The sequence below is a fragment of the Crinia signifera genome, chromosome 19, assembly GCF_055691185.1.
Source record: "Crinia signifera chromosome 19, ASM5569118v1, whole genome shotgun sequence".
Taxonomy (NCBI): Eukaryota; Metazoa; Chordata; class Amphibia; order Anura; family Myobatrachidae; genus Crinia; species Crinia signifera.
The window spans coordinates 112364850-112391129 of NC_139226.1; the positions used below are offsets into that span (position 1 = coordinate 112364850).

The 26280-nt window shown below is 42.2% G+C and overlaps 1 protein-coding gene across 1 annotated transcript; it reads left to right on the top strand.

The window, feature by feature from the left end:
- Positions 1-8556: 8556 nt before the first annotated feature.
- Positions 8557-23945, top strand: POU2AF3 (POU class 2 homeobox associating factor 3). The gene is made up of 5 exons (XM_083161550.1): positions 8557-8563; positions 17563-17657; positions 20786-20831; positions 21644-21882; positions 23610-23945. Exons 1-5 carry the CDS (start codon positions 8557-8559, stop codon positions 23943-23945), a joined length of 723 nt encoding a protein of 240 aa, XP_083017676.1.
- The last annotated feature ends 2335 nt before the right edge of the window (positions 23946-26280 follow it).

Genomic DNA, 26280 nt, shown 5'->3' on the forward strand with positions numbered 1-26280 from the left:
AATCTGCCAGGGAGGAGGGTAAGGTTAGGGTGAGGGGGGTTAGGTACTAAGTTGGTATGGTTAGGGGTAGGCTCTGGGGGCAGAGGGTTAGGCACTCAGAGGGGTAGTTAGTGTTAGGCTGGAGGGGGTGTAAGGGTTAGGCTGCAGGTATGGAGGGTTAGGGTTTGGGTGGTAGGTGAGAGGGTTAGAATACTTACTACCTTGGTTTCGGAATGCCACTGTTGCTCTCCTGAGCGCCAGTTTCGCAGTTGCCAGGATGCCGATACCATCCAAACCAATCCTAGAAAGATTTGCCATATTTTATTACACAGGCTAAAAGTAGACGTTCCTGTGCTAATAGTGCATTAATAAGCAGTATGATTGCCCAAATTGAGCACTAAAACTTGCTGAGTAAAGGCAACTTCTCTAACCATGGGCCTCCACACACAACTCCAACCCCCCAAACACTGATCATTTACAAGCAGAAACACCCAAACTTTGTCAATCCAAACAAAACCAGAGAGTATATGTCATAGTTACACAGCATGTAAATACTATGGTATAGTAATGCCACACACCTGCACCCATTAGCAAAGCCCAGGGCCGGCGCCACCACTAGGCAGCTTTAGGCATATGCCTACCTGCTGGCCACTGGAGGTCGGAACTGAGCCACCCATCACGTGAGCAGAAGCAGCACCTCTACTCCCGGAAGGAAAGTACCAGGCCAGCAGGTGAGCGTACCCCCCCCCCCCCCCCGGAGCCCGCCCGTGTATCAGAGCTAATCTGCGGGTGGCACCCACTGCCCCCTACCCTGCTCGGTTGTCAGCGCTGTGAGCGCCCCTCCCCCCCGGCAGTCAGTGGCAATCTGCAGGTAGCGCCCACACCCCCCCTGGAGCGCGGCGCCCGCTGCCTGCCCCCATTAGTAATGCCACGTGCCTGCCCCCATTAGTAATGCCACACACCTGCCCCCATTAGTAATGCCCCACATGCCCCTCACATTTCCACACACCAGCTCCCCCTTAGATATTACACAAACCTGCCCCCCTTAGTAATGCCACACACCTGCCCCTCTTTAGATATTCCAAACACCTGCACACCACCTTAATAAATGGCGCTGATTGCAGCCCCATGCAGTCACGGCGACTCACCCATCCTTGGCGGCGCTGTGGCTGCAGTGACATGTCAGCTGGGTCACTCAGTACTGCTGTATGTATGTCCGATGGCTGCTGTGTGTGCACGCGGTATAGTCCTGCGGCCTTCCAGCATGCGCCGGGCCCTGTCTGGTGTCTGCTACGCACAGGTTGAGCATCGGCTACACAGGACTATGCCGCGTGCACATACAGCCAGCATCGGACACACATACAGCAGCGCTGAGCAGCGTCAGCCAGGAGCTCTTTGCGGGCCTCATTTCTAAGCGATCCAACTACAATGCTTAGAAATGAAGCACAATTTGCTGTGTGTTTGTAGGGCCCATAGTGATAGCGATGCGCGGCCCGCACGTCACGCCATGGGCTAGATATTTCAAGCATGCTTGAAATATCTAGTCATATATCTACTTCTGCCAACAGTCCGGTACAGTACGGCCCAGTGTTAGGAATCCGTTAGTAACAATATATTAACTATTATACGTATATGAAACCAGGATAATAAAAAACGTATACTCCCCTTGTTGGATTGGGGTAGGGGCGATCCTGTTTATTGACGGCTGATAGTTGATGGAAGATCTTGCTGAGGATAGGATGCGCTTCCCGTTGTCTCATACAGATGGTGCCATGAAATAAAAATAATATATCCATTAATGTGCAGATCTTCAGGATAAGATGTGATACACCCTAGATGTCTATGATTAGTCTTCAGTGGTGTTTACATGGAGGATTTAATCCCTTGACAAGGGGACCAATCAGCAACATACAGTACCATACTCACATTAAGGGTCAGATGTACAGTATCAAGCTTCAAAAAGTGATAGGCTAAAATGTGATAAACAGCCGGCCAATCAGCTCCTAACTGCCATGTTACAGACTGGGTTTGAAAAGTGATAGGAGCTGATTGGCTGGTTGATTATCACTCTCCACTTTCTCCCTCTTTGAAGCTTGATACATCTGGCCCAAAGTATGGAAGAAACACACATAAATGTATCTAAACGGTCACTAGGTCTACCCTATGAAGGGCAACTTACATTAGGTTGACCACTGATGGTTGACAGGGATTAGGTCGACACCTGACACAGGTTGACATGGCCAAAGTCAACTTGTGCCAACAGGCGGTATTTCAAACCCTACCATCCAGAATAGAATAGTGATCTGAGCGCAGCAAGGCACCGTGCCTGTGGCATGACGAGCGCACCGAGGGCACGCGGTACTCTTAGACGGAGTCCATGTCGACATTTGGGGGGAAAACAGGAAAAACGCATATCGACTATTTGACTCTCGACCTTCCCATTGTCAACCTGATGCTGGTGTCGACCTTCCGACCCTGTGAACTTTAGCCATGTCAATCTACAGTATTTCAGGTGTCGACTGACACAAAAATATGTTATGGAAAAAAAATCATAGGACTGACCCAGAAGTGAATATATTAGGGATACTGGGGTATGCAGAGAAGGGGATTTAGGCAAAAGATGCTATTAGTATAATGGCAACCATGAGGTGCTCGGGGACCTATATACTCCTATTGGGATTGGTAAGGTTTGCTGAGTGCAGCGATAGCGGAGGGAAATACCTGGCCTGGATCATGGTCAGCGATCTACACTGAGGTTCAACATGCTCAGGTGTCACTATCAACACCAAACAACAGAAAAAACTCACATTTACCTTTTCATGTGTCGATCTTTTATCAATGTTGACCTACTGCATATTGACCTTTTTGTGTCGACTTATTGACGATCCAGACACTGCCGACCATTTAATCAACAACCATAAAATCGTATGACTATCAAAGCATTCTGGAGTGAACCATACTGTAGCGTCAGAAAGCTCTGTGTCAGGGGGATTGGTTTGAAATCCCAGCGGTCGGAATCCTGGCGGTCAAAATCCTGACCGCCGAAATCCCGACAAGGGGGGACATGGACCGCCCCCTCTTGCGGGCCCGGTGCCTAGCTATACTCGGCACACTAATTTATTCTCCCTCTATGGGTGTCGTGGACACCCACAGAGGAACAAAGTGCCAGGATTCCGGCATCGGGATTTCGACCGCTGGGATTCAGACCGCCGGGATTTCAACTGCATCCCGTCACAGATTTGGGTACAACATAAATATACAAATCTAATGGTGTCCATACACTTGTGCAATCAGATGCGATTCGACATCGCAATGCGATATCCTATCACACACAAGCCAACTGCGAAGACACATCGGGTGCTGGTAGAGGGCTGGCGGGCACCGGTAGTCAGCGGAGTGGGCAGCAGGAGGGCTGGCGGGCAGCGGTAGTCAGCGGAGCGGGCAGCAGGAGGGCTGGTGGGCTGCGGTAGTCAGCGGAGTGGGCAGCAGGAGGGCTGGTGGGCTGCGGTAGTCAGTGGAGTGGGCAGCAGGAGGAGCTGGCGGGCTGTGGTAGTCAGCGGAGTGGGCAGCAGGAGGGGCTGGTGTGCTGCGGTAGTCTGCGGAACTGGCGGCAGGTGGCAGAATTTGAAAAAAAAATTTCAAAAGACTGGATGGCCCTCTGATTGAATGAGAGAGCTCTCAGCCAATCACAGGCCTCACATTCGGGTGGTCGCTGACTGGCTCAGAGATTCTCTCTCAGCCACTCAGAGGACCGGCCAGTCTTTTGAAATGTCTTTTCAAATTCAGCCACCTGTCACCAGCAAACACCGCCTGCCAGCCCAACTGCCGCCCATTCCGCAGACTTACCACTGCCCGACAGTCCTTCTGCCATGCCCCAACAGCTCCACTACACAACCCCGCCGCCGATCGTATTGCGAGCCATCCCATGTGGTTGAAAACCATATGTGATTGCCAATGCAATGCTATATGTATTATTTGAAGCACATAATATCTGGCAACACGCTATTCGACCGGCGGGCCCATGCTTTGCATTGGGTGACACATGCAATTTGTTTCTGCAATTTATTGAAATCACATGGATCACATGCCATATCTCACATGTGTATGGGCACAACTAAAAGCAATGGATAAGAACACAATATTGGACTATTCCAAAGTAGCCAGAGTGGGACATTTTCTTAGATAGGAGCAGCATGACATTTGTATATGACACACAGGCATGGGGACGATTTTCCGTCTTTGTCATTTAGGCCCTTATTCAGACCTGATCGCAGTACAAATGTGTTCTCAAAATAGGCAAAACCATGTGCACTGCAGGGGGCAGATGTATAATGTGCAGATAGAATTAGATTTGGGTGAGTTATTTTGTTTCTGTGCAGGGTAAATACTGGCTGCTTTATTTTTACACTGCAATATAGATCTCACTTTGAAGTAAAACCTCACCTATATCTTATTCTCTCTGCACAAGTTACATCTGCCCCACCTGCAGTTCACATGGTTTTGTCCATCTAAGAAGGATTTTGTCAGAAAGAGTGAACTAGAATAAGGCCCATAGTTACATAGTAGTTAAGGCTGAATAAAGACGTGCATCCATCGTGTTCAACCTCTAAGGTGGGGCAGATGTTGCATGTGCAGAGAGTTAGATTTGTGTGAGTTATTTTGTTTCTGTGCAGGGTAAATACTGGCTGCATTATTTTTACACTGCAATTTAGATTTCAGTTTCAACACATCCTACCCAAATGTAACTCTCTCTGCACATGTTACATCTGCCCCACCCGCAGTACTGCGATCAGATCTGAATAAAGGCCTTAGTTCACATGCAGCACAAACATAACTGCGTATAGTCATCTGGTCATTACTTATTTAGCATGTCATGTCAGAACAGTCAGTAAAAATTATAAAATTTGCAGACGACACAACGGTTATCGGCCTAATCATGGATGGAAACGAGTCGGCATACAGACGGGAGGTGGATCGGCTAACTAAATGGTGTAGCGGAAACAACCTTGACCTCAACCCCCTCAAAACGGTGGAGATGGTGGTGGACTTCAGAAGAAAACCAAATGCCATGCACCCACTCATAATATCTGACAGAGTAGTGTCGAGGGTCGACTCCTTCAAATTCCTAGGAACAAAGATTTCCTGCGACCTCAAATGGGGTCCCAACATCATTACAACTGTCAAGAAGGCTCAGCAGCGGTTGTTCTTCCTGAGGCAACTCAAGAAATTCAACATCCCGCAGGAGCTGCTGCTCATCTTCTACACTGCCATAGTAGAGTCTGTCCTTTGCTCCTCGATCACAATCTGGTTCGGAGGAGCAAACGAGAATGACAGACGAAGGTTGCAAAGAGTGGTGAGGATGGCAGAAAAGATCATTGGGGCGGAGCTCCCCACTGTCCAAGAACTATACCTAGCCAGGGTCAATAAGCGTGCAGGAAAGATCTTGGTGGACAAGCTACACCCTGGCCACAACCTGTTTGAACCCCTTCCGTCAAGCAGACGTTTTAGGTCCATCCCAGCAAAGACGACAAGAACTACAAAAGGCTTCTTCCCAATAGCTGTCCACCAACTAAACAGTATTGAACGTACTAAATACTAACTCGAACTGTTCTAGATATATGTGAAATGTATGTGATGTATGTTTATGCCTCTCTTCCCACCCCCTTTGTGTTCCCTGATTGATGCTGCACTGTTACCACAAAAAATTCCAAGCATACGCAAGTATACCTGGCCAATAAAGATGATTCTGATTCTGATGTGGCAGCCTAGGTCCCTCATACATCCGTCTATAGCACTCCATTTTTACTATACACATCGATTGATCCCAGTGTATGTACGGTGTGATCAGTATCAAGTGTGCAATGTTGCTAAGCAATGTGTAAAATGATCAGTGTGGACAGAATAGGAAGGGTGGTATAGACCGATGGGATAAGGGGTGCTTCAAACCAGTATCTTGCCCACAGCCCATGGGGTCCTAATCTGGCTACATTGTATATTATTTTAGATTCTTAAGAATGCTAATTAGTTAACAATAAGCAAATAATGACTGACATGTGTTCCTAGTTAATGACAGTCGACATTCTCTGAATGAGAGTTCACACCATGCCTAGGTATATATGATAAATGTCATCTCACACTGCCTAATAACTATTATTAATTTGGCATTTACCATTTTCATTTGAAATCATTGCGAAGAAGAAAACTAAGAAATTCAGAGTAGACACAATACTTTTTTCTAGCAGTAGGTGGCGCTGTACCCATTTCATTACTTATGTAACACAATTTTTCCCAATACATTAAAAATTAACGTCCCCAGTTATCAGTTTAATCTGTCATTGAATGTGTTAAATAAAATAAGTATTTTATTTATAAGATAAATTATATATTCTAAAAATAACTAAAACGCCATCTATATATATATATATATATATATATATATATATATATATATATATATATATATATATTATATTATATTATATTCCTGCACTTGACGCTCCAGGCTAAGAGCACACTCGTTTTTGCAGTTCCTGTAATACAGAACAGTCTGTACAGTATATACCGTTACTGTACAGCTGACATCACTTTGTGCACACCTGAAGTAGTTACCAGTATTACTATTCTTTGTTCTTCTTCTATTAGTTCCCGATCTCTCCATACCCACGTCTTCTAATACCATGGAATCTATCAGAACAAACAGAAGACGCAATGTGCACGCAGATGAATAATGATTTGTACACACGTTGTGCACAAGACCTGGCTCCTTCCTCGTTGCAGCAATTGTAGCACGGTGTGCGTAGTGGAACAGTAGTAGGTGTATATAGCTATCCTGAATAAGTGTCAGGTATACAGTATATAGTGTACATACATGGAGGGTACTGTATGTGCGGTGTGTGTGTGTGTGTGGGGGTGTGTGTGTGTACAGTAGATAGATAGATAGATAGATAGATAGATAGATAGATAGATAGATAGATAGATAGATAGATAGATACACACATGCACACCAACATACATACATACATACATACATACATACATACATACATACATACATACACACACATATGCATACATACAAACATGCACATACATACATACATACATACATACATACACATATGCACACATACACATACATACATACATACACACACATACATACATACATACATACATACATACATACATACATACACTGCAAAAGGGATTGGATTGCCTCAGTGTAACTGTGTTCCACACTCAATCATATATAGTGTGTTTCTATAATGATATTAGTACTATACGGGATCCTCGTGCAATAGACGATACAAAACTATACTTTGCATTTGTTATATGGACAATTTCACATACTGAAAGATGTAGATTACCTGTTACATAATAACGGTAATGTCTTTATACAAATCAATATTAAAGTGTATGTTTGCTAAACACATGGTCACACAGTACTTCTAAGGAATCAGCTGCATGCCTACAGTTCCCTTAAATAATCCTCAAAACAAAGCATAAAATAATTTCAATAATTCGCTCTATATATATATATATATATATATATATATATATATATATATATATATATATATATATATATATATATATATATATATATATATATATATATATACACACACACACATACATATGTGTGTGTATATATAAAGATAAAATGTGTGTATGTATGTGAAAACAGGTTTATATTCTCTCTTTAGTGTGAAGAACACTGTTGTGTAACATCTTAATAAATTCTGCAATCCTCCCTAGTGTTAAAGTGCCATTTCCTGCGCAGATAGACGCGCAGCAGCCGCGCACAAGTCGCAGTGTGCACGCAGAGCACCCAGCCCAGCTGCAGAGTGGCCGAGGCCTTCTCCTCTCACACAACGAACTGCTCAGCACTGTCTGCTCTGCAGCCACGCCCCCTGCAAGCCAAATCCCAGCTCCAGATCCCCCAAAAACGCAAAAATCAGCCGCAGCTGACCCCCCAAAAACATCCCCACTGCACCAACACATGTCAGACAGTTAGACATTACACTTCCACAGGTTTCTGTCCACCCAGTTCCCCCTGTGCTGCAGATAGAGGGGCTCTTTGTGAGCACAGACAAAATTTTGGGTAAAGGGGTATAAAATGTGAAAAATATGGAAAAAAGGGGGGCAGTGGGAGGGGATGAGGACAAATCTTATTCCCAGAGACCCTCAGTTATATGTGAAAGTGCTTTGTTTCAAGGAAAGATCTCCCTTTTTGTTAGGGCTTTGAATATTCAAATTGAAACTATCGCGCAATCGTTGATTGTCAAATCATTGGTTTCTAGAGTTTTTAAATAGGTGGCATGTTGGGGGAAAAATTCAATCATATATCTGTAGGTATAATACATTTGTATTGTATATCTACTGTCTGAATTTCTGCTAAGTGACTTGGTGTATTTTAAGAACTTTAAAGAAATTACACTCTTATGCCCTATTTTGCCTCTATTGCAGAGGTGCAGGGGCTTATCCCTACAGCAGCATCAGCTGGATTCTATTTGGTATTTTGGTTTTGTTTTTTTGTTTTTTTATTTAATTAAGGAAAACTTCGAATAATCCCAAATGTCTGGTAAGTTTATTTTGTTTTATTCTTTTTTTTGCCCCTCTTTGGCAGTATTTTGTATGTGTGTGTAAACCTTTTCTCCTCTGCCTAGGCAGTTGCCTTTAAAGAAATGAGACACATTAATATGCAGGGGAAATGTTCAGCTTTAACAGTGCATTAAGCAAAAAAAAAAATTAGCATTTGCATATTTACATGACAAAGATTCACATGGCTTATTTTGTGGCATTAGATAACTTCTTATTTGTAAATAGCATGAATGTACTAAGTGGGGTTAGGAATCAGACACAGCAGTTACATGCAGTACTCTGGAGGGTGATATCTCCCAGGGGATGCAACTTGGGTACCCCCCAAATGTTCTGCAGAGCATTTTTGCCGTGTTTTAAGACATTTTTAGTATCAGACATTTACAAGGTAGCTGAGCCTGGTGCATGCACCTTCCCCAGCTATTGTCCCATGCACACCTCATGCAGTGATAAATCACTGATCCTGGTGAATGCAGATTGCAAATCAAGTGATTTTTCTCAGTGACATCTTAAAAAAAAAAAAAAACATAAATGCCAAAAAAAAAAATGTGCGAGATAGAGATTAGAAATGCGAGTTTTGTGGATCCCCCCCATCTCTGACCGTTAAAACTGGGCGTTTCTGATTTCCCCTATGGCTAGGAGAAGCCACCAGATCCCCAGCGGGTTCCCCTCCTCCCTCCCCCCCTGTAGCTGGAGCCTGCGAAGGGGTCAGTGTGCAGTCCCTCTGGCCCGATGTCTCTGTTGGGTCTCCCGGGGCTGCGCTGCCCTCTTCTCCCGCAGATCAGATCGGAGCTGGCTGCTGAGCCACGAGCGGAGACTCTACGCAGCCTATCACCGGGAGGGGGCGCTCTCTGCGGGAGATTTTCTCGCTCGTTTATCCGCCTAGCTGGATGCTAACTGGGGAGAGGAAATGTAACCTTAACCGCCCCCCCAGAACCGGCTCGTCGTAGCCTTTATTGGTTACTCTTAACAAACGGATACATTGAGACAGCAATAATAGAAGCAATAATATAGATTTCTGTTACTGTGGAATGGGAAGGGACAAGTATAGGTGACACTAATATATATATGTGATTTAATTCTTAATTGATGCATTATTGAACTTAGTATAATACCCCCACAATATACTCATGCACAATGCCACAAGTGGCATCAGTGTTGTTATAAGTCATATCAGGTATTATGAGGCTGTAAACCAGCGTCATGGCTGTTACAAAGTGTTTATACTGTACACAATCACCATGCCCGGAACGTTCCATTATTTAAATGACCATTTAACAGACAAGAGCTGCCAGCGCAGTGATCACGCATCTGCTTCCTACTGTGATGCTGTAGCTGCCTGTTCTCCCCTAGATCACATTTATATACACACAATTACATGCACACACATACAAGTCCAGAAACACAGTATTAAACTTTATCATGAATAACACAACTTCTACTCAATAAAGTCATTAGGCATGGTTACAGATCTGCACCCCTATCAATAATACAGTGTCCGCCTTTATATACTTTGCTTGTGGGACAACACGGCAATTGTCTCTCCTATCTATCGGTGCATAATTATCTGCAGCAGTAGCTAATTAACTGCTAAAGACTCATTATCTTATCAATGTCAGTGCATTACCATACCAATACAGGTGATGCTTACTTAAGATAAACCCATAATAGCCAAATATATATATATATATATATATATATATATATATATATATATATATATATATATATATATATATATATATATACATACTGGAACCAGGGTGGTATAGCACTCCAGGCGTCTTGGTAACAGCAATAAAACTCACAGACCACGCTGTGGTCTGTGAGTTTTATTGCTGTTACCAAGACGCCTGGAGTGCTATACCACCCTGGTTCCAGTTACTATTGATGCTGTATGGGCACCCGGCGCTGATTTATTTCTATATGGAGAGCCGGATACCACTTTGAATCTATATATATATATCCTGCCCCCATTATACTACTAGAGCAATCACATCATAATCATAACGTGAGTTTAATGTTGGGTATTAATACGGAATCAGACATCCCTCTCCTCCATTATTCATAGATATACGCAGAAGTTAAAGGTCCATCCATATCTGCTGATTATAAGTAAGTGGGAGGGGTCTGCTTCCCCCATTACCATTCCGTGTCTGCGATCTCTACATCACCCAACGCCGCTATTTATTACAGTCAGACCAGGGATATGCTGCACTAGTGTCATGTTATTAGGACATATAGGTTACTGTTACTTTTTAGTAAATAGCATATAGGTGACAGTGAGTGTATCGCCTGTCTCACTTCCGCACACGCGTTATGTACTGTCCTTGCGGCCAGTCATACCTGCACTCTGCTTCTTACACACTAGCAATCACTATTGTACTTACATAGCAGCTGTCCTGATCCAGGGCAGGGGGGCACACAGGGTGGCTGGCTATCAGCCACTAGCAGTAAGTAAAACATCTACCACACTGCAGGGAAGCGTCCTCCAGTACTGCAGCCTGTTCCCCCATTGTTGTCGTAAAAGCTCCAGGTATAGCCGAGACTTTACGTCTGAATCACTGTATATAGTAACATGTGTGCAGCGATCTGCCTGAGCTACTTTGTTGCTGTGCAGATAGAATGTTGCAACATTGTAGCTGTAAGTGTAGATCTTATGTCTTTACAGCAAAGCAAATAAATGTTTGGACTTGGTAAAATTTCAGACTATTATTTCGAATCAGTCATTCTCCAGGCTGCAAAGTAACCTCACATAATTGTGACATATTAAGAATCACATAATAGTGTCAGCAATGAGAATCCCATAATAGTGACAGCAATGAGAATCCCATAATAGTGACATCAATGAGAATCCCATAATAGTGTCAGCAATGAGAATCACATAATAGTGTCAGCAATGAGAATCCCATAATAGTGACAGCAATGAGAATCCCATAATAGTGACAGCAATGAGAATCCCATAATAGTGTCAGCAATGAGAATCACATAATAGTGACATCAATGAGAATCCCATAATAGTGTCAGCAATGAGAATCACATAATAGTGTCAGCAATGAGAATCCCATAATAGTGACAGCAATGAGAATCCCATAATAGTGACAGCAATGAGAATCCCATAATAGTGACAGCAATGAGAATGACATAATAGTGACAGCAATGAGAATCCCATAATAGTGACAGCAATGAGAATCCCATAATAGTGTCAGCAATGAGAATCACATAATAGTGACATCAATGAGAATCCCATAATAGTGTCAGCAATGAGAATCACATAATAGTGTCAGCAATGAGAATCCCATAATAGTGACAGCAATGAGAATCCCATAATAGTGACAGCAATGAGAATCCCATAATAGGGTCAGCAGTGAGAAACACATAATAGTGACAGCAATGAGAATCACATAATAGGGTCAGCAGCGAGAAACACATAATAGTGACAGTACAGAGAATCACGTAAAAGTGTCAGTAATGTGAATCATGTAATAGTGTCAGCAATGGGAATCACATAATAGTGTCAGTAATGTGAATCGTGTAATAGTGTCAGTAATGTGAATCATGTAATAGTGTCAGTAATGGGAATAACATAATAGTGTCAGTAATGTGAATCGTGTAATAGTGTCAGTAATGGGAATAACATAATAGTGTCAGTAATGTGAATCGTGTAATAGTGTCAGTAATGGGAATAACATAATAGTGTCAGTAATGAGAATCACATAATAGTGTCAGTAATGGGAATAACATAATAGTGACAGCAATGAGAATCCCATAATAGTGACAGCAATGAGAATCCCATAATAGTGACAGCAATGAGAATCCCATAATAGTGTCAGCAATGAGAATCCCATAATAGTGACAGCAATGAGAATCCCATAATAGTGACAGCAATGAGAATCCCATAATAGTGACAGCAATGAGAATCCCATAATAGTGTCAGCAATGAGAATCCCATAATAGTGACAGCAATGAGAATCCCATAATAGTGTCAGCAATGAGAATCCCATAATAGTGACAGCAATGAGAATCCCATAATAGTGACAGCAATGAGAATCCCATAATAGTGACAGCAATGAGAATCCCATAATAGTGACAGCAATGAGAATCCCATAATAGTGACAGCAATGAGAATGACATAATAGGGTCAGCAGCGAGAAACACATAATAGTGACAGTACAGAGAATCACGTAAAAGTGTCAGTAATGTGAATCATGTAATAGTGTCAGTAATGTGAATCATGTAATAGTGTCAGTAATGGGAATAACATAATAGTGTCAGTAATGTGAATCGTGTAATAGTGTCAGTAATGGGAATAACATAATAGTGTCAGTAATGAGAATCACATAATAGTGTCAGTAATGGGAATAACATAATAGTGTCAGTAATGGGAATCACATAATAGTGACAGCAATGAGAATCACGTAATAGTGACAGCAATGAGAATCACATAATAGTGTCAGTCATGGGAATAACATAATAGTGTCAGTAATGAGAATCAAATAATAGTGTCAGTAATGGGAATAACATAATAGTGTCAGTAATGGGAATCACATAATAGTGACAGCAATGAGAATCACATAATAGTGTCAGTCATGGGAATAACGTAATAGTGTCAGTCATGGGAATAACGTAATAGTGTCAGTCATGGGAATCACATAATAGTGTCAGTAATAAGAACCACATAATAGTGATTAGTCAATAATATCACATAATAGTAGCCGTAAAGATATTCACATAACAGCAGTAATACATTTCACATAATAGTGACAGTGATCTGAATTGCATAATAGTGACAGTGATCTGAATTGCATAATACAGTAGTAACAGTTATCTCATTGGTATAATAGTGACAGTAATCTGAATTACATAATAGTGACAGTGATCTGAATTGCATATTACAGTAGTAACAGTTATCTCATTGGTATAATAGTGACAGTAAACTAAAGCACCAACTAGTTATAAAATTGCACCATAATTATATTGGCTGAAATGTGGAAGTTATGGTCATTGCCCTGCATTTATGCCTTGCTGTACATTTGCATCAGGAAGCAAAGATAAATATATGACACCTCTTCATGCTGTATACTGGGCTACATACAGAGTGCAATGTAATACATGTTTGAGGGGATATTGGGCACCGAGCATAGAAACACAGTCATGACACAGGAACTACTTCTCATTACACAATCTAAAAAGACACCAGTGGATTAGAGAAGGCTAGGAGAAATAGGATCGGACTCTTAACACCCCCCTCCCCCTCCTCCCCCTCTTGGCATGCTGCCACTTGTAGTTTGACTGATGGAACACGAGTTGTAGGCCTCTGAATTACAGACCTGGAAAATATAGAGGTTGGTAGGGATTCAGTATGAAATCCCGGCGGTCGGGATCCCGGCGTTCAAAATCCCGACGCCGGAATCCCGACCGTCGAAATCCCGACAAGGGGGGGACGTGGATCGCTCCCCCTTGCGGGCTTGCTGCGCTCGCCACGCAGCGGGCCCGTGCCTCGCTACGCTCGGCACACTAATTTGTTCTCCTTCAAGGGGTGTCGTGGACACCCACGGAGGGAGAAAGTGTCGGGATTTCGGCGGTCGGGATTCCAGCGTCGGGATTCTGAACGCCGGGATCCCGACCACCGGGATTTAAACTGCATCCCATTGGTAGAGCTATTGGATGGGAGAGGGGATGGGGGAGGGAGGGAGGGAGAGAGACACCATATGAATAAGTTCAGTGAAACAGCTTTTAAACTTGAATCATTGTTATCTCAGTTTGATAGATAGTTATAGAAAATATGAATTCATTTTCACTTCTCCTATCGGGATACGGTCATAGGTTGATCCTATAAGGTCCACAACACCAGAAATAGGTCGACATGTCTAAGATCGACAATGGGAATGGTCAACATTCGAAACTTGACATGAGTTCTTCCCTTTTTTATTTTTGAGCCGACACGTGCCGGCAGGCGGTATTTTATGCCCTACCATCCATTACGGTGTGGTGGGAGAATAAAATAGTGTGCCGAGTGCAGCGAGGTACCGTATTAGAACAATGGTGAGCGCAGCGAGCCATGCAAGGGCCCCGGTACACTCAGACAGTGCCCATGTTGACTATGTCGACATTCCGGACAAAAAGTGAACAAATCATGTCGACCTTTTGTCTGACAACCTTCCCATTGTCAACCTAAGGCTTGTGTTGACTTTCTGATCCTGTCGACCTTAGCCATGGTGTCAATCTAAGGCCTGTTGACCTTCAGTGGTCAACTCACTGCATGTCGACCTAAATTGGGTCAACCCAATGGGCCATACCCCTCCTATCTTCTCTTTGGCAGCCTCAGGTGACTGTGACTCTCAATTGTTCTCCATGGAACAGGTAGCTACACAGTCACTTATTGGCTCAGAGTATAGTTTATAGTGTGTGTAACCTGGACCATTTACAAGCAGGGGCATACGTTCATACCGGGAGCACGGAGGCGAGATATCTGTTGGCATACACCCCATCCCTCCGCTCAACCTGCATTCACTACCAAAACTCCAGTCCGAGCCGCACCATAAGGTGCCTCCTGTGTATTATATTCATCCTCCATATTCCCTTCAACCAACCCAGCAACAAACAGAAACCCCCCCTCCCCCCATGCACTCACTACAAACACCCCAGCAGGACCCAGACACACACTCTCCACCAATACTTATTCCTACTCTGGGACACACAAAGCAGACCCTGGAGCAATGAAGTAGGTCCTTCAGGGCTGACACCAGGGGTGGATTGGGATGGCAAACCAGACCAGGAAATGTCTAAAAGCAGCCCTCATTGGAGGTGGGGTCTGTTGAGGGGTTGGGGTCTATTGAAAGGGGGCGGGATCTCTCCTCATAGGGACTGATTCTCAGTTGGACACAGCTGCAGCTGTCCTTGTGTGTTTTGCTGCAGTGTCCGTGACTCTTTGCTAGATACAATCCAATGCCCTTCCCTGGTGTAATGGGCAGAAGTGGCTCCCTTAACTGCCCACATTGCCAGCCTGCCATCTTCTTCCAACACCAGCATTCCACACTCTACCCACTAACATATCCACACCACCAGACTGTCACCCTCTAGCCTCTCCCAGCCCCGTGTCGGACACCGTCTAAGTGTACCGCGTCCCATCGCATGGCTCGCTGCGCTCACCATGCTTCGGGCACAGTATCTTGCTGCGCTCACCATGCTTCGGGCACAGTATCTCGCTGCGCTCACCATGCTTCGGGCACAGTATCTCGCTGAGCTCACCATGCTTCGGGCACAGTATCTCGCTGTGCTCACCATGCTTCGGGCACAGTATCTCGCTGCGCTCACCATGCTTCGGGCAAAGTATCTCGCTGCGCTCACCATGCTTCGGGCACAGTATCTCGCTGCGCTCACCATGCTTCGGGCACAGTATCTCGCTGCGCTCACCATGCTTCGGGCACAGTATCTGGCTGCGCTCACCATGCTTCGGGCACAGTATCTCACTGCGCTCACCATGCTTCGGGCACAGTATCTCGCTGCTCTCACCATGCTTCGGGCAAAGTATCTCGCTGCGCTCACCATGCTTCGGGCACAGTATCTCGCTGTGCTCAGCACACTATTTTATTCTCCTGCCATGTCGTAGTGGATGGTAGGGCATGAAATAACGCCTGTCGGCACACGTCGGCTCCAAAACACTGTGAAAAACGTATGTCAACCTTAGCCAAGTCAACCTATATCAGGTGTCAACCTAAGTCCTGTCAACCTTCAGTGGTCAACCCAATGACCCGTCCCCAGATAGATCTATAGATTGCAAGCAGGGCCCTCTCACCTCTTTGTTCTGTTATTACGTATTGAGGCACATGTTGTGCTGCTGTCGCTCTTCCAGCCTCGCCTCTTTGCCGAAGCAGGAAGCTATATAGATAAGATGTATTAGCATCTTACCTGCCAGAGCGTGGAGTTGAAATGTTGGGTGTCTCTGCTCCCTCTCTCTCTGCACCACAAATTATCGGGTTAAGGGTATCAACCCAGTAATTTCCCTGCCATCAGAAATTGTGGGGCCCGGGACTGACAAAATAGGCAGGGCCCCTCTTCCCTTACTCGAACACCTGGAGTGCCTAATAAGACCTCCAGTGTCTGCAGCACTGGCCACATTACTCAACCTCTATTGATTCAAGGGAAATGTGACACAGTATACTTTATAAACTCCAGTTCTGGGCCCCCTTCCTGTCTGGGCCTGGGACTCAAGTCCCCACAGTGTCGTTCCTGTCCCCCCCCTTCCAATGGCTGATCTGCACACTAGCATTACGAACATAATATTAGTAAATTCACCCCTAAGTGCTGACTGTAAGTGTGCCTGTGAGGTTCTCTTTAGCCAGTAAAACAACACACAGTTCACCATATGTAACTTACAGATATAAGACTATTATACGACTTTCACATCACAAAATGAAGATTCGCACCGGGACTTTGAAACAGTTCAGTCCCGTCACAAACCTGCATTTTGGGATGTTCACATCCCCACAGCGAACCGGCATCGCTGACATCACTCGGGTGCGCGGCAGGGAGTAGTTGCCTCATTGAGGGCCGGGGAGGATGCAGCTCTTATAGGTGGCACTGTTCCAAGCACTGACTCCTCCATAGTGTGTACGGGAACGGGTCGCTCGTTCACACCGCCAAGCAACGCAGCAACGAACCCTGCTTTTTTACCTGTTCGTATTGCCGGGTTGCAACCCGTTTTCGGGACAGGGTAACCCCTTTCACATCTCACTAATTACCGGGTCAAACCGGCTTGTATCCAGTAATTAATTGCTATGTGAAAGGGGTATCCGCTAATATTGGCCAAGCTTTGACTCTTGCTCTGTTTATACCCGAAGAGTGTGTAAAGTATCTAATAAAGTAAATGACCATTAAAACTGCATGAAATACGTCTTAAGATAAGGCCTCTATCATCTCTTAGCTATTTGCCTTTCTCATGATGATTACTGTTAATTTTGTCCCTTTTCTGTTTTTCAGCCAAACCAAAGGTATACCAGGGCGTTAAGGTGAGGATGACAGTCAAAGAGTTGTTGGAACAGAGGAGGGCGCTTCAAGCAGAACAGAATGGCTCAGTAAGTTTTCCACCTCTCATATCTCCAGTAGCCACCAGACTAGTATAATACTCATTTCTGCATTTCAATAGGCACACCCCATTGTTTGCCTTTCTCACCTGTGGCTATCAGTGCCAGATATATGTAATTATTAATAGGCCAGGTTACTGTACTGTTTAAAGAGCACAACGTCTTTTGTGTGGCATGTGTGAGGTTTAAATCCTCCACCTTCATATTAAGCTAATCTATCTGCATACATTGTGGGACTGTCTGCTGTAACATACTCTGTAGTATCAGATCAAATATGGTCTGATGATTAATATCAGCTGAAGACTACGCACCCCACTGGATCAATGATCATTTACCTAGAAGTAGTTTGGGGAAGGAGATAATGTAGCAATGATACCACTTCTTTTGAATAGCACATTTAAAAATAGTCGACCCTATTTCGGTTGACATGTATTGGGTCTACAACTGAAGGCCGACGGGGCTTAGGTTGACAACTGAAATTGGTGGACATGGCTAAGGCCGACAGAGTTGGAAGGACCAACACAAGCATTAAGTTGACAATGGGAAGGTCGACAGTCAAAAAGGTTGACATGAGTTTTTCAAGGTTTTTGGAGCTAACATGTGCTGACAAGCAGTATTTCATACCCCACCATCCACTACGGCGTGGTGGGAAAATAAAATAGTGTACCGAGGGCAACGGGGCACCTTGCCCAAAGCATGGTGAGCTCAGCGAGCCATGCGAGGGGACATGTCGACTATGTCAACATTCAGGACATATAAACTTGAAAATCTCATGTCCAGATTTTGACTATCAAGCTTCCCATTGTCAACCTAATGCTTGTGTCAACCTTCCAACCCTGTCAACTTTAGCCATGTTCACCAATCTCAGGTGCCGGTCTAAGCCCTGTCAACCTTCAGTGGTCGACACAATGCATGTCAACCTAAACAGGGTTGAACCAATGACCCATACACGATGTGCCTAATATTCAAAAGAGTTGAGAAAAATGTACTTGATGCTATCTAGAAGCTGATTGGTAGCTCTGGGCAGTTACACTACTCTACCCCACTACTCCATACACTTCCTATTAGTAACTGCTACGTATTGCAGCCATGCTGAGTAAGTCCAATATTAAGAGAATATCAGGTATAGATCAATTTTGTTCGATTTAAGTCACTGGTGAATGATTTAAAAGTGATCTTATTCTTTTTTAAATGTTAGTCAATGTGTGTTCTAGCCTTTGAAGTCCAACATTGATAAAACACAGATTTTATATTGTTCACCAGTAACCCCAACATCAACCAAAATCGACCTTTACCCCTATAATTTTGACCCCTATGTTGGAGGGTTAAATGAAGCAATTTAGAGAAGGATCTCCAGCCATACCGGGCTCAGTGAACGTTTGTAGATGGATGTTTAGATACTATGACAGGAGCACTGTATACAGTAGTTTATAAATACTGTACTCTATAATAAAAAAAATGAAATAACTGAAAATGACTCTTAAGTCAATCTGTTCTATAATAATCATAATAATAATAATAATAATAATAATATATTGGTTTACATATCTATTCTACATTTATTGACATAAAACTCTTTGGTTGGCTAATTTACTTCTAGAGTTTTGCAGTAAGTTGTTTCATTGTTTTCATTTAGTTTTAAGTGAGTAATTTCCAAATAATGTATCTATCTATCTATCTATCTATGTATATATATATATATATACATATATATATATATATATATATATATACATACATCATGAGAATCATTATTTGACTACTGCATAAAAATACATTATGGATATTTTAAGAAGAAAACAGAAAAAAGTATATATTCAGTAGCCTACTGAAATCACTCAGATATTTGCTGAAATTGCCTAATTTTAAAAATGAAAGACAATTCCTGATGTGATGAATTATTGTACCCCTGTAGTAGCTTGGTGGAGCAGCCTTGAGAAATTTGCAGCACTGATCATTTTAAAAGGGTGACTTAAAGCAACTCTCAAAATGCAAACGTTCTAGACTTGCCTGATCTCTAAAATCCAAATGTCAGTTCTACGCTGGCAGAACCCATGGCTACAGAGATCAGCGTGCACTGAGTACCATCCAGTCTTTGGATTATTTTCTAGGTTAGCACTTTTCAGTTACTGTAAATGAACCTAGTGAGATATCATTGTAGTATGCTGCTGTTTACTTTAGCTAGCACAATATAAAGTAGTTGAAAAGACCTCATGAAAAATATATGTATTTAAATAAATTGGAAGGGATCTATAGCCCTGGTCTATTTGCTTTGGGAGCTGCCAGGTAAATCATTAGTTCTTCCTGGTTCATGACATTGGAAACCTACAGTAATGTCTGGGCTGGAAACAATACCTGAGGCTGCAGCCTCACCTAGCTAGTAGTGTGCGAGGGAGAAGAACCCCTCCTCTAGTGATCCCAGCAGCACCTCAGTCCCTTTAAACATTAACCCATTCCACCACGGACTAGCTGAGAACGCCCCAGAAATTGGACCTGGTATTGTACAGGAACCAGTTAAAGCAATCATTGGGAATCCTTCACAAGATTCAGTAATACATGTTTTTTTTTTTTTTTACTTTTTACTATTTGTTGTGGATAAAATACAAACGTGTGTTGTTGGGGATGAGTGTTGGCATCATTTAACCAGTGCATCATTTTATATAGTGAATATGATTATTAATATTTAAAACACAAATGAATCTGCTTTCAGAACATGTAGGAGAAATAATAAAAATGTATGCATACGTTTGTATCAGTCAGTGCAGTGCAGTGCAGGCTGTATATAGATTCTCCCTCTGCATTGTAGTTCTGTAGATCTTGCTTGTCTTGCCTTGATATGCTTGCTCTGAAGTGTAGTAAGACCGGTCCCCTGCAGACACAATGTAATTAGTAGCAACAAAAAGGATACAATACATACAAGGGGAATCAGAGTATTGATACATTTCAAAGTACATCATAAACGATATAAATAAACAATATTGAAAAAATAAAGAGAGAAAATAATGTATCACTTACCCATTCATTTACACTACATGAAGCAGACTCATAATTATTGATAAATATCACCATAGAACCAATCTCATATTTTTTTTCTTTGTCATTTTTTTTTTTTTCTCCAGGATCCCCAACAGGACAGAGTGAAGATTGCTGATCCAATTCCTTCAGGTTGGTGTTTAAAAAAACATTCAAAACTAATTAAACAAAAAATAACACAAACAAAAAGTCCCCAAATCATTAGAAAAGTCACAGGAATTCTTTATACATGGAAGCCTCTCAAAGCTTTTTACATCTCAACTTACGATCCACTTAATAATTATTCCAACCAATCAGATTCGATAAAAGAAGAAAGAATGCAGATGAGGAAAACAGGATCACCATTTAAGGGTTTTTTCTCTTTCCTTTTTTTTTTTTTTTCTTTTCTTGAAATAACCCAATGTGACATTTTTGACAGAGGTGTTGAAGGGATTTTAAGTCGTATATTCCAGTTTCAAAGAGAAGACAGCTTTTAGTGTGTGTTTGGAAATAAGAGTTTTAATCGTGTCTTTTCTTCCTAGCTTATACTATTGACTTTTTTATTCTAAATAACCCTCATTTGCTGATCTTTTATTATTTAGATTGTAACTTATTTTTTAGATTAACCTACTAGATAAAAATGAGGATTTTCTATCATTGGTTCTAAAATGACTACACACCTTAAGTAATATCAATGTGCAGTTTCCAAACATGAATTATCATACAGGAGCATCTGAGCTTATTCGTTTATGTCATTCATGACATTTAGGTGTCAGATTTTGCACAGACTTCGCCGTTTAGTGAATTCAGGATACCGATGAAGAACGAAATATTTTTTTATTATGTTCAAAAATAGTCCATTGTGGAAGGCAAACAAGATTATGCAAAATAGGGACTTCTTGTTTGATTTGCAAATAGTGCATTGTATACATACAAACTAACCGTGGCCTTGTATTAATCCTTAGACATTTATAGTGCGTGTGAATATCCAGCATCTGCACCCAGCCACCAGCAGACCGGGGACTTCCCAGTCTATGGACCTCAGGAGGACCATCTGAGTTTCTTGGACCAGCTGCTGGTGGATGCCTACCTTGGACCTGAATGTAACAATGTAACAGACTCCAGCATTAGCGTCTTCCAGAATCAATATATGTGCTTCATGGAAGGAGCCATCCAGCCATCTCCCATCTTCCACCAGAACATGGTAACTTTTATCACTTTTCCTGTTATGTACTAACAATGGAGAGTCTATCAGAGGCCTGCTAGTGTCACGGGGTCTCACCTGATAGTTCTATGGTATGTCAGTGCAATATCTGCTCTACAAGGAATCTGTAGCTGAAAGTGCCCGAGAGACATGTAGGACAAACAGGTTTGAGAAGGTTTCATGAGCAAATAGCACAAAGATGACATAAGCTCCGTGCTCCATGGACTAGAACCAAACATCAAATACCTTATTTAAGTCACTGGAAGAGGGATATTGTTGTATGTGACCTAAATACCACAAAAAGCCCCCTCCTGCCCAATGTCTGTATATCTGCTCCCCGCACACCCCCTGCACCACCTCTACCCACCCATCCTCCCAAGTCTTGCCCCATTCTCTCTCTCTCTCTCTCTCTCTCTCTCTCTCTCTCTCTCTCTCTCTCTCTCTTTCTCTCTCTCTCTCTCTCTCTCTCTCTCTCTTTCTCTCTCTCTCTCTCTCTCTCTCTCTCTCTCTCTGTATTGGCATCTCTTTAAGTATTTATCTTTCCATATTCATGTTAGAGAATCTCTCTCCCACCTTCTGTGTATTAGTCTCTCTTTATAATTCATTATCTTTATAAATACCCTTCCATCTTTCTGTTAGTCTCTATTCTCCCCCTGTATTAGTCTCCCTATATAATGTAATACACAAATAAACACATTTCCATCTCTCTCTCTCTCTCTCTCTCTCTCTCTCTCTCTCTCTCTCTCTCTCTCTCTCTCTCTCTCTCTCTCTGTATTAGTCTCTCATTTTCATTGATTATATTAATAAATACCTTTTTATCTTTGTTAGTCTCTCTCTCTCCCTCCCTTCCTCCCTCCTTCTGTGTATTAGTCTTTTTTATCATTTATTATAATTATAAATACCTTTGCATCTCTCTGTTAGTCTCTCTTTCTCTCTCTCTCTCTCTCTCTCTCTCTCTCTCTCTCTCTCTCTCTCTCTCTCTCTCTCTCTCTCTCTGTATTAGTCTCTTTTTTTCATTCATTATATTAATAAATACCTTTCTATCTTTCTGTTAGTCTCTCTCTCTCCCTCTCCCTCTCTCTCTGTTAGTCTTTTTTATCATTTATTACATTAATAAATATCTTTCTATATTTCTGTTAGTCTCTCTCTCCCTCTCTCTCTCTCTCTTTCTCTCTCTCTCTCTCTCTCTCTCTCTCTCTCTCTCTATGTTAGTCTTTTTTTTATCATTTATTACATTAATAAATACCTTTCCATCTATATGTTAGTCTGTCTTGCTCCCTCTCTTTGTCTCTTACTCACCCTCCCTTCTTCTGTGTATTAATGTCTCCTTATAATTTCTTGAATTTATAAATACTTTTGCATCTTTTTTTAGACTCTCTCTCTCTCTCTCTCTCTCTCTCTCTCTCTCTCTCTCTTGTTTTTTTATTTTTTTATTAAAATGTAGAAATGCAGACTTCGTGACACTAAGGGGGAAATTTACTAAAGGAAATTTGTTAGAAATAGGTGTATTTGTATCCAGAAATACACTTATTTTTGACATTTACTATCCCGAAAATACTGCAATTCATATTCGTATTGATAGCACATCAATACGAATACGAATTGCCGTATTTTCGGGATAGTAAATGTCAAAAATAAGTGTTTTTCTGGATACAAATACACCTATTTTTTACAAATTTCCTTTAGTAAATTCCCCCCTATATCTTATCTGTGTTATTTTGTTGCAGACACCAGAATCACCATCAGATTCATCTGACTTGTCAAACTCTTTTGAATACTCTCCAACTTACCAAAGTCCAGAGTTTGTTCCTCAGAGTTATAGCTCCCCTTCCAACATGGACACCAGGAGCTGTGTATCTGCCAGCATGGACCACCACACACTCCAACACCAGAACAATTCCACATTCTGCTATTGTGCCTATTGTTGCTCGGTGGACTATCAAGAATCAGTGAAGGTCCAGGATTCTTGTGCTTACCCTAACACAGACTGTATGGGATATCTTGCCTCATTAGAGGATGTCTTTCCAAGGGACCTGGCCAACTATGACATGTGCTACAGATAGCAAACAGCCTTTATACCTTGCCCCTAATAATGTGACCTCAATGAAGCATTAATTCCACAATGCATTACATCCATTAAAATGATGTCCTCACTACTACAGTACCGTCCACACAGCCACTGGGGTGCCAAACAGTCCAGTATGTTAATCACACTGCCACCACATGCAAGGGTACAGACATATATATATATATATATATATATATATATATATATATATATATATATCAGCACCGAATATAGATTCTCAATAATCCATATTCTGCTACAGCTGCGCAACTGGAAGGAACATAAAATACATAGCATATTTTCATAGTTTCAGAGAAAATAGTGACTTTTATACTTATATATTTTCTACATTTTTATTTTGGGCTCCAAACTGGTATTTTTGTTGTGGGCTGCCTGTTGTAATTATGGAGCCTGTGCATTTGAACTGCTCATATATTTGAATGATCTATTTGTACTATATGTAGCTATTGTTAGGGCCTGATTAAAGGTTTCAGGTGCCCTAGGCTAATACACATGTAGCTTCCCTTGTGATGCTGCTAAACATACGTGTATGGGCGCTCAGGGACTCGTAATTCATACGGCCCAATACATCATTTCATTCCTCAGCTGTCACCTGCAAGCCCCCCACCCACAGTGCTGGCGCTCTAGGCTACAGCCTAATCAGCCTATTGGTTATAAAAATGTTGGCTCTGTCTGGTATATATTTTAAGGTTAATGTAATTATTGCCATCCTGTTATACTGGTGACATAATAGATATTGAATTGATGCCATGACGGTTTTACACAGAGCTTTAGATTCCCATCTGTGTTGTTGATATTTTTCTGTAAGGCACCATCTTTGTTACGCTTGACACTCCTTTCCTTGATACTGGTGACTACATTATACAGGAACAATGTTGCCTGAAGGACACTACACAATTTTAGAACAATAAATATCAAAACAATTTAAATATATGAATTGTGAGAATACGGAATTTCAAGTTCTGCTGAGGAAGATTTTGAAGAGATCAAAAGCTTTAAAACTCTTAATAGCTTAGTTAAGGGGGTATAATATGACTGGTCTACTTTAAGGACTACAGTTAGAAGCAGGGCAGCCGAGAGGGGGAGCAGGTACTAATTACCCAGGCCTGTGCTTGCTGGAGGTTCACGGTTGGGCCCTGGTCCAACCCCCTCCCTCTCCGTCCCTCCCAGGCAGCAGCAGCAGCGGCATGTGCTGTGCTGACAACAGGCTCAGCATGAGTGTCTCACTGCTGTAGGTGTGTGCTGCTGCTGCTGCTGTTGAGGGGGGAGGGGGGGCAATAACACCCCCCTCAACTTTAGAGTTTTTCACAACCTCAAATAATTTTGGGGGCATGGCCTAAGCGTGGAAGGTAGCCACAACTCCCTCGCTTAGGCCACGGCTCCAAAATTTTACCGGGGCCCGACATACCTCTCGGCTGCCCTGGTTAGGTCAAAACCACAAGTTTGACAGTATGTTTACATGGTCAACAGGGTCAATAGGCTGATATTGAAAATGTTGACACATAAATGTCAACATGCATGGTTTTTTTTAGCATTTTAAATAAGCCATAAGCTCTAACCCTAAATCTGTCTAACCATAATCCTAAAAATGAATTTAAAAAAATCCATGTCAACAAAAATACTGTCTACCTAATGACCCTTGTACCATATTGACCATGTCACCATATTTGCCGTTGACCTTTTAGTATCAACCGTCTTACTGTAGACCGTATTAATGTTGACCTGTCATCCGGAGACCTCAATCAAGAGTTTGTCTATGCGATATAGAAATTCCTTACTGTTCTAATTGTTAGTACCACGAGAACCTCAGCACAAGGCTTAAGAGATCCAACTTGGACAGATCAAACAAGGTGACAAAATAAGTCTTAATGTTTTTATATGGGCACTACCTGGGGGCTTGCACATAGTCACAATGTGGCTAACATAGTGGACTAATAGGCTCCCTCTCTATGCTTGTCTCTTCCATAACTCAGGCATGTATCATAAAAGCTCATCAAAAAGTTATTTTTTTGTAATAATTATGACTGATTAACCCTTACCACACTGCCACCATAAACAGGTACGCAGCAAACTATTTTTTTTTTATGCTCACCTGGTAGTGATGCTGGTTCTTTTGCTGCTTATTAAGAGCAATAATTCCTTAAAGCAATCATGTACAGTATGGGAAACATAATCCAAACACCTAATGCACTGCAGTCTACTCATATTTCTCTGCCTAATAAATATTCAGTACCCATTAACAGTACAATTTTCACTTACATTTTTATTCCTTAAATGTATCTACTTACTTTCATCTATTACCCTTTCAC

What these genes read in the sequence shown, in the direction of transcription:
- POU2AF3 (XM_083161550.1), top strand. An exon ending in TGCTGATCCAATTCCTTCAG is followed by an intron (nt 20,832 to 21,643) that starts GTTGGTGTTTAA and finishes ATTAATCCTTAG; the next exon opens with ACATTTATAGTGCGTGTGAA. An exon ending in CCATCTTCCACCAGAACATG is followed by an intron (nt 21,883 to 23,609) that starts GTAACTTTTATC and finishes ATTTTGTTGCAG; the next exon opens with ACACCAGAATCACCATCAGA.